The sequence below is a fragment of the Moschus berezovskii genome, chromosome 1 (assembly GCF_049115385.1).
Source record: "Moschus berezovskii isolate FMDL1 chromosome 1, NW_MosBer_1.0, whole genome shotgun sequence".
Taxonomy (NCBI): domain Eukaryota; kingdom Metazoa; phylum Chordata; class Mammalia; order Artiodactyla; family Moschidae; genus Moschus; species Moschus berezovskii.
The window spans coordinates 117,240,572-117,255,401 of record NC_142460.1 but is presented as its reverse complement, the minus strand read 5'-3'; the positions used below and the strand labels follow the sequence as shown (position 1 = coordinate 117,255,401).

Genomic DNA, 14,830 nt, shown 5'->3' with positions numbered 1-14,830 from the left:
GTTTTCTTCTAGAAGTTGTATTGTTTTAGCTCTTACAGTTAGATCTATAACTTAAGTTCATTTTTGGCTAAGGTGAAGGTTTAAAGATCATCTTTTCGTATGTGGATGTACAATATTAAGAAGAGGTAGCAAGAATACACAGAAGAACTATATAAAAGAGATCTTCATGACCCAGATAACCATGATGCTTTGATCACTCACCTAGAGCCAGACATCCTGGAATGCAAAGTCAGGTAGGCCTTAGGAAGCATCACTATGAACAAAGCTAGTGGAGGTGATGGGATTCTAGTTAAGCTATTTCAAATCCTAAAAGATGATGTTGTGAAAGTGCTGCACTCAATATGCCAGCAAATTTGGAAAACTTGGCAGTGGCCAAAGGACTGGAAAAGGTCAGTTTTCATTCCAATCCCAAAGAAAGGGAATGCCAAAGAATGTATAGTACAACTATACACAGTTGTACTCATCTCACATGCTAGCAAAGTAATGCTCAGAATTCTCCAAGCAAGGCTTCAATGGTACGGGAACAGAGAACTTCCAGATGTTCAAGCTGGATTTTAAAAAGGCAGAGGAACCAGAGATCAAATTGCCAACATCTGTTGGATTATCAAAAAAGCAAGAGTTCCAGAAAAACATATACTTCTGCTTCACTGACTATGCTAAAGCCTTTGACTATGAGGATCACAATAAACTGTGGAAAATTATTAAAGAGATGGGAATACCAGACCACCTGACCTGCCTCCTGAGAAATCAGTATGCAGGTCAAGAAGCAACAGTTAGAACCAGACATGGAACAGCAAACTGGTTCCAAATTGGGAAGAAGTATGTCAAGGCTATATTGTCACCCTGCTTATTTAACTTATATGCAGAGTACATCATGAGAAATGCTGGGCTGGATGAAGCACAAGGTGGAATCAAGACTTCTGGCAGAAATATCAAGAACCTCAGCTATGCAGATGACACCATCCTAATGGCAGAAAGCGAAGAGGAATGAAAGAGCTTCTTGATGAAAGTGAAAGAGGAGAATGAAAAAGCTGGCTTAGAACTCAGCATTCACAAAACTAAAATCATGGTATCCTGTCCCACCACTTATGGCAGCTAGATGGGAAACAATGGAAACATTGACAGACTTTATTTTCTTAGGCTCCAAAATCACTGCAGATGGTGATTGCAGCCATGAAATTAAGAGTTGCTTGCTCTTTAGAAGAAAAGCTGTGACCAACCTAGACAGCATATTAAAAAGCAGAGACATTACTAGCCAACAAAGGTCCATCTAGTCAAAGCTATGTTTTTTCCAATAGTCATGTATGGATGTGAGAGTTGGACTATTAAGAAAGCTGAGTGCCAAAGAATTGATGCTTTCGAACTGTGGTGCTGGAGAAGACTCTTGAGAGTCCCTTGGACTGCAAGGAGATCCAACCAGTCCATCCTAAAGGAGATCAGTCCTGGGTGTTCATTGGAAGGACTGATGCTGAAGCTGAAACTCCAATACTTTGGCAACCTCATGCGAAGAACTGACTCATTTGAAAAGACCCTGATGCTGGGAAAGATTGAAGGCGGGAGAGGTGGATGACAGAGGATGAGGTGGTTTGGATGGCATCACCAACTTGATCGACATGAGTTTGAGCAAGCTCCACGAATTGGTGGTGGGCAGGGAGGCCTGGTGTGCTACAGTCCATGGGGTCGCAAAGAGTTGGACACGATTGAGCGACTCAACTGAACTGAACTCATGCAGTTTATAAAATATACATTAATAATAATGACTCCTTATGTAGTAGCATAAATAGCATATTCTTTTTGAAAAGTAAGTAATTTCCAAAGCAGAAACAGTGAAGAGTGATGTCAATTTGTTTCACTCGGTTTTTAGAGAGCCTGTTTCTCCCGCCTACTTCTCAATTCATTCTGTTGCAGTATCACACATTGTGTCACCTCCATATGACTCTGTTGGTCCTTGTGAGAGAATCAAGGAGTCAAATAATGCCTTCATAACTCTAATGAAAATAGTTTAATCTTATGGATCCCACTAAAAATATGTGTTGGGAGAGCATCTGCATGTAACAGTTTGAGAACCTCTTGTATAAGTTTGTTGATTAATTCTACTTTAAAGTCACTTTTAGAATTTCAGTTAGGGCATGTCATTTCTTGCCGTCTCATTTTATCATCTGGTTTTATTATCTTAGAAAGCTTTTAAATGTCTTCTAAATATTTACAAATAAGTAATATTTTAGGATGATGATTGAGAAATTTTACTGCCCAGGAATTAGCAGACCATGGTCAATGTACCAAATCCAGCCAGTTTAGCATTTTGGTATAGTTTTGCTTACTTTTGTAAAGAGAGTTTTATTGATACACAGCCACTCAACAATCATTTATATATTGTTTATGGTTCCATTCTACAAAGACAGAATTGAGGACTTGTGACAGAAACCATATGGCCTGTAAGCCTTAAAATAGTTACCATTTGGCCCTTTAAGTAACGTTTGCTGACCTCTATTATAGATTACAGTTTCTAATGGCTGATGCCTCAATAGCCAAGATCAGAGGTGCTTTTGTATAATTAATTAATTCTTTAATTAGTGAACCAATCAGCTGTATAGTTAAATTAATTATACTTCCACATCATACTGGGAAATCAGACTTGGTCTTATTGATTTGACATTCTTTATGTTTTCTTAATTATTTTTCAAAGGATATTTTTCTTGTAGTCAAAAAGTTAATTTCTTATTGAGTAAGAATATTACTGTTATACATACCAAATTAAGGTACTCTGTAAAGTATGTCTTTCAAATGAATATTCAAATTTTAAGAGATGCTAAAGTGATTGTCAGAATCACTTATTGTCTCATTTTGTGTTTTTTCAGGATGATCTTGAAGACCTTATTGTTAATTGGGATGAGAGCAAAAGCATTGGTGATATCTTTCTGAAATATGTAAGTATTTTATTTTTTTAAGTATTCAGATTAAAATATCATCTCATCAAGAAATGGCAGGGAATGAAAGTTACCTGTTTAAATGTGAGAACTTTTTGAAAAATGTAGGCATTGTTGTGTTTGTAAAATATTTTGAAAGTGTTCTTGTCTTCTGAAACATGCCTTCCATATACAATCCAACACTTTCTTGACAGCTCTTCTTTAATATTAACTGTTGTGTTCCAGTCATTTTACCATATATCATGTTATTTGCCCATCATAAACAGCCGTAGGTTAATGATTTTTTAAAGTATCTATAATTGAGTTTTAATTTTTTCTTTCCTTAGTTGATAGCACTTTTTACTGTCTTTGTGTCTGCATAAAACCTTCCAATGAACTGTTTCTTCTCTAAGAACACAGATTAAGTTTATTAAATAAAGTATATTACTTTTGAATGAGGTACCACAAATAGAATTTATAAATTTCCTTCAGTCTCTTTGGATATGATTCAGTCCAACTAGATAAGTTTCCGTGCCTTGGATTCTTGCCCATTTAGTTTTGATTTCTAAGGTCTCCTAAATTTAATCCTTACTGGGCTTCCCTGGTGGCTCAGAGGTTTAAGCGTCTGCCTCCAATGCGGGAGACCCGGGTTCGATCCCTGGGTTGGGAAGATCCCCTGGAGAAGGAAATGGTAACCCACTCCAGTATTCTTGCCTGGAGAATCCCATGGACGGAGAAGCCTGGTAGGCTACAGTCCACGGGGTCGCAGAGTCAGGACACGACTGAGCGACGGAACGTAACGTATAGCCATTAGATGTTCTTTCTGGTTAACTGAGAATTTCAAATATGCAAATTATTGTCCCAGATCTTTTTGGTACCTGTTGGTCTCAATTTGTCAAGACATTTTCCTTGTACTTCAAAATTGCCCAGTACAGTTGATCTTTTAATGGTTGTTTGGATCCTTCAAAAGATAATAGCATGTTCTTGCGTTCTTCATAGATCAACTATAATTGCTGCTATATTCTAAATTAACAGAAGTTTTAAAACTTTGTCATGTTTATCAATACAATAAGCTTATATTGATGTTCAACAAAAGTATATCAACTTTTGTTTCTGAGTATTTATTTGCTTTTCAGGTTTTAGGCTCTGTTTAACAATTGATGCATTTTCTTTAGCAATTAACTCACTAGTTAGTGAAGTTTATGAAATAAACTTTTCATGTATTTACCTTGAGAAGAAATGTATTTTGAACTTTTCTTTTGCATCTGGTATGTCAGATTTTGACTACTGGTTATTCAACTTTTAAGTTTCATTGACTAAGGGTAACAGCCATCACAAATTAATGGGTTTTGGGTTTTTTTTTTTGTTTGTTACTAGTCCAAAGATTTGGTAAAAATCTATCCTCCCTTTGTGAACTTCTTTGAAATGAGCAAGGAAACTATTATTAAATGTGAAAAACAGAAACCAAGATTTCATGCTTTTCTGAAGGTAATGTATATTTCTTTCAAGTAAAAATCAGAGAATTATTTTCTGAAGGAATTTATTAAAATTGAATTTTAGTAGTAAAGATGTATCTTTTAGTAAAGATACATCCATGTCAGAACACCTTAATGTTATGTGTTAAGTTTAGTTTTACTTAAAAGTGGCAGTGATGTTTAGCATCACAAGGTTTGATATGCCACAAGCAGGATCCAACAGGCAGCTGAGTGAATATGAATGTTGTGTGTGTGTGTGTGTTTTAAGTTAGGCATATTCTAATTCTTAAACACTTCTAAAAATTTTCTAATGAGATTTTGCTTTGCTTTTAATGATTTTATTGGTGGCTTACTTTGTTTATCCAAATGATATCAGCATAATTAATATTTTTAACCTTTTTTTTTCTTTTTTAATGATATAGATTTAAGAAAAACTGAAATGAAATGTATAAGAGTGCTTAGAGGGGCTCACTGTCTGTTTAAGTTGTTAATCCTTGGCTTGCCAAGAGGCTATTTCAGGCCTTGGGGGATTACTGAACCACAATAATCTGCCAGAGAACAACTACCACCCTACTTCTCCCATTCTTATCAGGGCACCAATGATAAGGTGTAATCTAATAAATGTAATGTATAATAGTCTTTGCAGAAAACATTCAAAATAAATTTTGAATAAATTAATTCTTTTCAGATAAACCAAGCTAAGCCAGAATGTGGACGGCAAAGCCTTGTTGAACTTCTTATCCGACCAGTACAGAGGTTACCCAGCGTTGCATTACTTTTAAATGGTACTTGTCTGATATCTTTCCAGACAATTTTGGATGTTTTTATGTAATTGTTTTGTTCTAAAAAATTGGCAAAATTTCTTATTTTCAAAGTGCTCTTAGGTTTCAGTTTTAAAGTTTGTATCTTTTATGTAGAAAATATCTTTATGGATAATCTGAATAATCACTGGTGCTACAAAAATTCACTCTGGCCTAAAAATGCTTTATTTGTTGTGAAATCAGTTTTACTGACTAGCATTGAACTTTCTGCTTCTCTCCTAAAAGTTTTCTTATATTTCATGGTATGTTACTAATTCCCAAACAGTTTACATCCACATAAAATTCACCCACAAAATCACAAGATGAGAGATGATTACGATGTCTGAAGATATTTAGTCTTTTTCTGACTCTTAGTAAAATTCTTTATGCTTGATCTTATGTTTTTTTTTTTCCTTATAGTGTGCAGAACACTCTTGAAACATCTATCCATTTATTCTAAAACTTAAATTATAGATTTCAATGAAAAGGACATCTATTGCAGAGTTAATTTTTGTGAATAAATTATACCTGCCTGAAAAGAAAGGTGTATTTATATGCTTTTATATTTACCTGAATAAAGTAGTGAATAGGTCTAGAACAGTGTCAGTTTTTATATTTTTAAATTTAAATTTTATACTTTTAAATTTAAGTATGAGAACTAAATTGCATAAAACATGAATAAGTGTAACAAAGCATTTTGACCTCCGGTCCTTAACTCCAATAGTGTGTGTAGCAGTTAAGGAGGCTAAGTTTGTGACTCTTTTTATCTGTTATTGTCTTTGAAATATATTGGTTAAACTATGAATTGTGGTAGTAACTACAAAAATTAGTAGTTTTTATTCTCTTTGAGGTTTTCTAATATAGTTTAGAATTACTAGCATATAAAATGATTTCCAGTCTTTAAAAACTATTCTATTTTACAGATTATAAGGAAAATATATGAATATGCAACCTTTTTAACTTTACAAAATAGGCTATTTCTTATTTATCTTCATTATTGTTTTATTAAGTACTTATAGGAATCCATCAAATGTTGTCATGACTAAAATGAACTTGATTTCTAAGCCTTTCTTCTATTATTCCACTTCAAAGATGAGGTGGGAGGTGGGGAGATACAGGGAACCATTGGGTAGAACATTATAAACAACTTGGGTAAGAAGAGTCAAAGTCTAAGCACCTCATTAAACCTATAAACTAAACGAAATCTTCTCTTCACACCAGCTGCTCTCTGTGATGGAGCCATGGGCCCCACTATGAAATACAGCATGTATAATGACTTCTTAGTTAATTGAGGATCATGAATTCAGAGAGAGTTTGAAAAATTTAGGAGACATCAAACTTTACTAGAAGGGAATTGTAATAGTGAAAGAAAATCTGGTACATACTCTGAAAATTTATTCAGTGAAAAAATGTGGAAACTTATTTAATACATTTAAGAAGAGAGCTCTTAAGGGTGCTCAGATACTCAATAGTGACCAACTCTTTACAACCCTGTGGACTGTAGCCCACCAGGCTCCTTTGTCCATGGGATTCTCCCAGCAAGAATACTGGAGTGGGGTGCCATTTCCTCCTCCAAGGAATCTTCCTGACCCGGGGATTGAACCCATATTTCTTAATGTCTTTTGTATTGGCAAGTGGGTTGTTTACCACTGGCACCACCTGAGAAACTCATTCTTAAGGGAACATTGTATAAAAACTTTTTTTTAAAAGGAAAAGTTAGATACTATTTTTTTAAATTAACCTTTGTCTGTCACAGTGGATAGCATTTTTAAATCATAGTGGGAAAACCATTGAATTTCTTTAATCATAGAGAAAATATTTGATAAAATATTACAGATCTTAAGAAGCACACATCTGAAGAAAATCCTGACAAAAGCACTCTAGAAAAAGCTATTGGATCTCTAAAGGAAGTAATGACGTAAGTACATTATTGCAATTTTTTTGTTATTCCTTAGATTTACAGTGGAATTGGTGGACCAATTAGAATCGTAAATAGATAAAGATCAATAACAAAATTCTGCAAAATAGTATCTAAATTATTTTTAGTAGTGTCGTCACATATTAAAATGGTAGAAATCATATTGTTAAAATATGATTAATCAAAAACATACTTGTGAATGTATACTATTATGTAGAGGGTAACAGTGGTTTAGAAATTTGAAAATGTTATAAATGCACCAATAGACATTTTCTTCATCTATTTCCAGTCTTAGCTTGTTTTTGTCTTCATATTCTTATTAACTACCCAAATGGAACTTGGGAATTTGACCACGATGAAATGAAAAGGTTAATACGTTTTTCACATTAGCTTTGACTTTTTTTTCTTACTTTGAATTCTGTGGACTTAAATTGGGAGGGTTTGTTGGAGATGTGTTCAAAGTAGTAACTCAATGAAATTTACTAGGGGAAGTTGATTATTAAACTTAAGCTGCTTACTGTACGTCTAACTTGGAGACAGCATTGATCAGAAGTAATTTTTTTTTACTAATATGATCAGAATTAAAAGCTCTATTGCTGTTAATTGTTTTGCTTCCTGAAGGATGAGGATATAGCACCTTTTTGAGCTTTACATATAAGCATATTCAGTCGATTTAATTAAATAGCTTCTGAGATTCCATGAGGTGCTTCTGTATGATACAGAGTTTCTTTTTTTTTTTTAATCTTCTAAAACCTAGCACCTGGATTCTTTATTTGGCTGCAGTAGGTCTTCGTTGCTGCATGCAAGCTTATCTAGTTGCAGAGAGCAGGGGCTACTGTTTGTTGCGGTGTGTAGGCTCCTCATTGTGCTGGATTCTCTTGTTGGCTCTAGGCATGCATACTTCAGTAGTTTCAGTGTGTGGGCTTAGCAGTTCTGGCGCCCAGGCTTAGTTGCTCCTCGGCATGTGGAATCTTCCCAGAACAGGGATCAAACCTGTGGTCCCTGCATTGGCAGGCAGATCCTCAACCACTGCCTCCATGAAAGTCCTGAAATAGAGTTTCTTAAAATACTTGTAAGGAGTTTCTAGATAGAAACAGCTCTAGTGAAAGGGTCTAGCAGTAGAATAATGCTCAAATGAATGGATATGAGCTTCTGTTGCTACTGAAAGCATTATATTTTGGTTTTTATGTTGATCAGCCAACCGTCGTGCTTTTGGTTTCTTATTTTGGGATCAGGATAGTAGTGTTTTTCAACACTTTGTGGTTTAACATACACATTCTTTGCCTTGATCCTTTCTATAAACTGTGAATTATGCAGGCAGTGTTAACATATTTTCATAAAAGAAAGATGCTTTTAATTTTGTTGATTTTTTTCTATTACTTTTATAGTCTCTAGTTCATAACTTTTGATTTCCTTTTTCCTGGATGCTTTAGATTTAGCTTGCTCTTCCCGCCTCCCCGCCTCCATGTGTCTTACAGTAGAAGATTAGGATATTGATTTGAGCTTATTTTTTTAATTGTTTACTTTTATAGCTATAAATTTCCCTTTAAACACTAATTTAGTCATGTTCTTGGTTTTTGTTTTTACCTGAAACTATTTTATGATTTCCCTTGTGATTATGTCTTGACTTATTGGTTGTTCAGGAGTTTGTTGTTTAATTACCACATGTTTGTGAATTTTTGAAGTTTCCTTTTGATACTAATTTTCTAATTTCACTTCATCATTTATAGAAAATATACTTTGTATTATTTCAATCCTTTTAAACCTCCTGAGGCTTATTTTAAGGCTTAACCTGGTGAAGGTACCATGTACACTTGAGAAGAATATATTGTGCTCTTACTGGTTATTTTCATTATTTTACTTTTAGACTATTCATGTCTTTGATGTAAAGTGTATCTTTTGTAAATTAGGCTTGCATTATTTGAGACATTGACTTGAACTCTCTCTTTATACTTTGCTGGGGTTTTTTTTTAGTTGTTTCAGGCAAAGTATATATTTTTCGTCTTATTCCATCTTGTCTGGAAGCAATAGTCTTAATTTTTTATTTCAGTAAAATGATTAGCATATGATTTGCATAAAACCTTACCTGAACTTAAAACTTCTGAACCTGCAGTTTATACCAGTATAATGTATTTTAGGAAGTGTATAATGAATATAGTTTAAAGCAAGAGAGAGAAAATATAGTGAGTAGTAAAGCAAAATTTACTTTTCTGAAGGATTCTATGACAATTTTTTTAATGTATTGGGATACTTTTAGGGAATATATTAACTGATACGGTTATCAACATTAAGATATATTCACATGGAGGGATTTTTTGTGCGTGTGTGACACAAGATGTGTATATATACAGTTTTTATGGTCTGTTGTTTTAAAAATGACCTTATTAATTTTCAGCCATATTAATGAGGATAAGAGAAAAACAGAAGCTCAAAAGCAAATTTTCGATGTTGTTTATGAGGTAGATGGATGTCCAGTAAGTATTCATTTTTGATAATTGTCAATTTATTCTTTTTGTTCTTTTTGTTTTTGTTATAGTTGACCCTTGAACTCCTGGGAGTTAAGGGCACCAACCCCCTGCCCAGAGCAGTAGAAAATCTGCATATAACTTTATAGTTGGCACTTTGTTTCTGTGCTTCTGTATTCATGGATTCAACCAATCATGGGTCATGTAATACTATAGTACTTATTTACTAAAAAAAAAAAAAATCCTGTATAAGTGGACTAGTGCAGCTCAAACCTGTGTTGTTCAAGGTTAGCTGTATTTAGATTCTGCCAGTTATATAAACAGAATCTTGGCACAACTTTCTTTTTAATTATAACTTAAAAAAATTATTTACCATGAAGTAATCTCTTTTATTAATATTTTCAATCTGTTCAGGCTAATCTTTTATCTTCTCACCGAAGCTTAGTTCAGCGAGTTGAAACAATTTCTTTAGGTGAGCACCCCTGTGACAGAGGAGAACAAGTAACTCTCTTCCTCTTCAATGACTGCCTGGAGGTAAAGTTGTCCTTAATACAGTGTAATAACACTGCTGTTTTGTGTGACTTCATTGAATCTTTAAAACTAAGCTTTGATTGAAACAATAAGTTTTAATTAATTGATTAAAGTAGTTTAAAGTAAAGTGAACTTTAATCACTGTTTTGATGAGAAAAATTGTTGATTTAATGCTATTAATTGAATGCTTTTAGGAGAAGACCTAATATTAGGAAGTATGATAATTTTTCATAACTTCAAATCCATGTCAAAATGAAAATTTAGTTTATTTCCATGCAAATAAATGCCTAGATCAAGAATTTTAGGAACTTCTTGTATGTATGTATATTTCTTCAAGAGTTACAAAATAATTGACTTCTTGTTAAAATTAAGTACATTTTCCTAGCAGAGAAATCCGTATTCTGTTGAAGACAGACGTAACTTGATTATTTAATATAGTGAATTATAATCCCCTGCCAATGAAACTATAGCCCACCAGGCTCCCCATCCATAGAATTCTCCAGGCAAGAATACTGGAGTGGGTAGCCATTCCATTCTCCAGGGGATCTTCCCAACCCAGGGATCAAACCCAGGTCTTTATCCTCTTTAATCCTTGGAGAGTTGTGGCTTGCTTTAAATTTTTTTATTTTACTTCCCCTTCAATTTTTGTGATGTCTTCTACAACTGGCTCATTGACTTACCTTGCACTTTAATTCGTGCCATTGGTCATTCCTTGTAGCCTCCAAGTCTGTTATCTCACAGCTTGGCTTCTCACTTCCTTCATCCTTCCTGAATTCACTGACCTTTTTTTCTACTCTCTCTTAGTCTCCATGTCAAAATCACATTAACTGTAACAGTTCTATTTCTAACATTAAATTTGGAGCCCAAATTTGAGACCTTTAGATTTATAAGCTCTTATTCTTTAGCTTGTTTTTTTTTTTTAACCCCAAAACTTAGAGCAAATTTAGAGTGAAGAGAATGGTAAATTGTTTCTAACATTTAGAAAATGTTTCTAAAATGAATAAGATCTGAACTGACTTCACTTAGACATGACAGGGGATGTATCTGAATTTTGAGTTCTTACCTTGATGGACTAGCATTTGTATCATCAGTATTAATACTTGTCATTGTTTTTCCTTTTTAAAAATGAGACTTAAAATTATTTATTTTACTTAGCTAAATTAAAAGTACATTCAGATATTACAGTGGAAATTAAAGAATCGCTTTTTTTCACCATATTAATATAAATGGGCTTTTAATATTTGGTATGTATCATAGATCTGTGTCATATTTCTGCATCAATGTGAATGTGATATTGACTGCCTTTTGATCTTTTCTCATTAACCAACACAGATAGTACATATTTCAGCCTTACTTTGTCATATTCATCATGATGAATATGATCAGTCAATCTCAATTCATTAAGTAACTTAATCTAAATTATTTTGTGTTAGTGTCTTTTAGTTAATGATTATAAGCCCAAATGGTAAAGAATCCTCCTGCAATGCAGGAGACCTGGTTTTGATCCCTGGATTGGGAAGATTCCCTGGAGAAGGGAAAGGCTACCCACTCCAATATTCTGGCCTGGAGAATTCCATGGCCTTTTTATAGTCCAAGGGGTCACAGAGTCAGACATGACTGAGTGACTTTCACTTTCATAAGCCCAAAAGAGATGTGCTTTTAAAAAGACAATATACTATGATTTCATAGAAATGAAAAAGAAAAGACCTTATAAAATTCTTATATACATCATGAGTCACAGGATCCTTTCTGATTTTGCTCCTGTCTTCTCCAGCAATACTTTACCTGTCTCTTCCTTTGGTGAGTTCCCAGTTTAATTAAAGTTATATCAGCACATTGATTTTATAATTTGCATTGATTTGTAGTGTATTGTTACTTTGATTTTCATATTTCTCGATAGTATGTAAGTGTCATGAGAACAGAACCATTTCTCTTATTATTCGCTCCTTTATCCTCAGTTGCTTGCATGGGATCTGAGATAATTGTGAATTCTGTTCTTAAATTGAAGTCAGTTATTTTTTTGAACTCAAGGCAGTGATCCCAGAGCAACTATTCCCCTTTCCAAATTCAAGGCTTTTAATTGAAGATTCCTTCATCCTTTGATCCCATTATTTCTCACAATGCTTCTAAGTTCTTTCACACCTTGGGATCTTTTCCACAAATCCAGTTTTCCTAACTTTTGAGCTCTTCTCACATGAATGTGAACAATTCTGTTACATAGTTCCATGTATGAATTTGTCACATAGTGACTATGCTACTTACAGATAATAATTTTGGAATGACTGATACTTAATGAGCTGCATATAGATTTATGTGACTAGCACCATTTTATTTTTAAGCGTTTGGTCTTTGTTTTTGTGACTGACATCAGCATTTTTTCCCCCCAATAATCAGATAGCAAGAAAACGACACAAGGTTATTGGTACTTTTAGGAGTCCTCATGGCCAGACCCGACCCCCAGCTTCTCTTAAGCATATTCATCTAATGCCTCTTTCTCAGATTAAGAAGGTGCTGGACATACGAGAGACAGAAGGTATGGTCATTGGATAAGCTGTTGGCTAAATAAAAATAGTTTATATTCATTGAAGGTTTGATTCTCTTATATGTATATTTTTAAACTGGTAAATTATTTTTCAATATTGTTGATTAGTTCTGGCAAAGTAGTTCTTTACTTTTATCCCACTACATTTCTAGGAATTGATTTGATTTTTAATTTTTTTCAAATGAAAGTAGTATTTCATTCTGTAGAATATCTTCATCTCTTAAGATACGAAGAGCTTTTAAATGGTTACATGGGTTAAAATAGTGCCCAGCCTCCCCATTCCCACACCAAAACTTATTCCTTCAGAATCCAAAAGCAGTTGTAGTCTGTTACCTGTGCTTCCACATCTTACAACCTTTCCTGTTGCCAGTGGCTGCATTGTGAGGGATACATTTAGGATATCAGCAGAAATAGATATGCACGAGTAAACATACCCAAAGTAACTTATGGTAGACTCAAAATGGGCTCATATGTGTATTAAGGAAAGCTTTTACTCTAAACTTTGGCAATGTTAAGAGAGGGTTCTTTGAAGGCTTGAAATTGGCAAAAATTTATACTTACCCTAAGCAACATCATTTTTTAAAATGGTAACTAATGATATGTATACTTGGCAATATTTTGCTTGCTTACGCTTATATTTTTACGATGTAAGCTGCTTCTATCACTGATCCTATCATCTAAGGAAGGAAAGCTTTCAATTTATGAGAAACAAAGAAAACTTGAATAGCAACTTATATTGCTCTCTTTACTCAGTTGTCAAGTTCTGGATTTATTAAGGGCTATATAGAGCATTTACTTAAATCATCTGTATTTTTTGGATTATAATTTTGGAAGACTTCTTTGTTTAAAATAGGTTCTGTTTTAGCATCTTGATCATAAAACCTTTTGTAACAGTTTTAATATTTGAGTGTTTTCTTTCAGTTTGATTTAAGTAGGTTGAATTATTGAATTATTCTTACAGTGTCACTTTAAAACTTCTAGAATTCTAAGAAATGATCTAATTTTTTAAAGCTTCATTAAAGAAAATATTAAATGTTATGGAAAGTACTGCTTACCTAACAACATTAAATTATTATTGTTGGTTCCTCACATGGTATGTACTATTCTTTCCAATGTTTCAACATAATATGATGCTGCTCTTTGTCCGATTAAAAACTAAGGGAACAGGAAAGATAGAGATAATTTACTGGATAGAGAAGAGATAATTCAGTGGAGTTTTCTTGCTCTGAGGGAACTAAACTTGTGTTAAATCTGTCATTTTCCAAGGAGTAACATGTAGTGTTTGTGATTATTCTGGAACCCTAGATTGCCATAATGCTTTTGCATTGCTTGTGAGGCCACCAACAGAGCAAGCAAATGTGCTGCTCAGTTTCCAGATGACATCAGAGGAACTTCCAAAAGAAAACTGGCTAAAGATGCTATGTCGACATGTAGCCAACACCATTTGTAAAGCAGATGCTGTAAGTTCTTAAACTACTATTGTAATGAAAGTTTAAACTCCATGGTAATGTACATACTAAACTTGTATATTTCTAATGACTTGTTAATTATGAATACAGGAGAGTTTTAGTTTTGTGTTTATTGAGGAAAACTGATTTAAAAGTTGTTTTCGAAAAGGTATTTAAAAGTATAGACACATGCAACATTTTTTTGAATCCCTAGCTTACAGATAGGCCCTCATAGCCTTAGAACTCCTGTGGCTCTGCTTTTGTGAAGCTTTCGGAACTTGCATTTTCATTTATGCTCTTTGCCTTTACTATTTGTGAGAGAATATTTTGTTCTGTTGTTCTTTTATCTTATTGAGAGCAATATGGTGAGTTTGTAGCAAGTTGCTTTTCCTGTCAGGCAAGTTGCCAATCCAGTTTTATCAGTGCAGTCTCTTAAAATCAAAAGCCATTATAAATGTATAATCCGTTTTATCCTGTACAGATTAAAGTGAAGATATATGAGAAAATAAAAATCAGGGAGCTTGTGGTAGATCTTGGATGAAGTCTAGGTCCATTAAAAGATAATTTGATTTCTTCGTCATATATGGGAGGGATATGTGATAGATATTGATCCCTTCATATTTGCACAAATGATATATTAGATGGAGGAGAATGTGTAAATAGATGGCCCTTTTCAGTATAGTAGATTGCCTTGGACATTTCCTGTGGGAATAAAATGTTTATTATAGTTAAATCTGATCTTCAA

At 33.8% G+C, this 14,830-nt stretch overlaps 1 protein-coding gene across 4 annotated transcripts in view; it reads left to right on the top strand.

Annotated features, from left to right (window-relative positions):
- ECT2 (epithelial cell transforming 2) overlaps positions 1 to 14,830 on the top strand; it is a 57,251-nt gene that overhangs the window by 28,986 nt on the left and 13,435 nt on the right. For all 4 annotated transcript variants that reach the window (XM_088839043.1, XM_088839038.1, XM_088839035.1 and 1 more), the window contains 8 exons: positions 2,859 to 2,927; positions 4,284 to 4,394; positions 5,070 to 5,166; positions 7,018 to 7,099; positions 9,495 to 9,573; positions 9,979 to 10,098; positions 12,490 to 12,628; positions 13,943 to 14,097. In XM_088839043.1, coding sequence (XP_088695169.1) covers positions 2,859 to 2,927; positions 4,284 to 4,394; positions 5,070 to 5,166; positions 7,018 to 7,099; positions 9,495 to 9,573; positions 9,979 to 10,098; positions 12,490 to 12,628; positions 13,943 to 14,097 — 852 coding nt within the window. The remainder of the gene's footprint in view (positions 1 to 2,858; positions 2,928 to 4,283; positions 4,395 to 5,069; positions 5,167 to 7,017; positions 7,100 to 9,494; positions 9,574 to 9,978; positions 10,099 to 12,489; positions 12,629 to 13,942; positions 14,098 to 14,830) is intronic.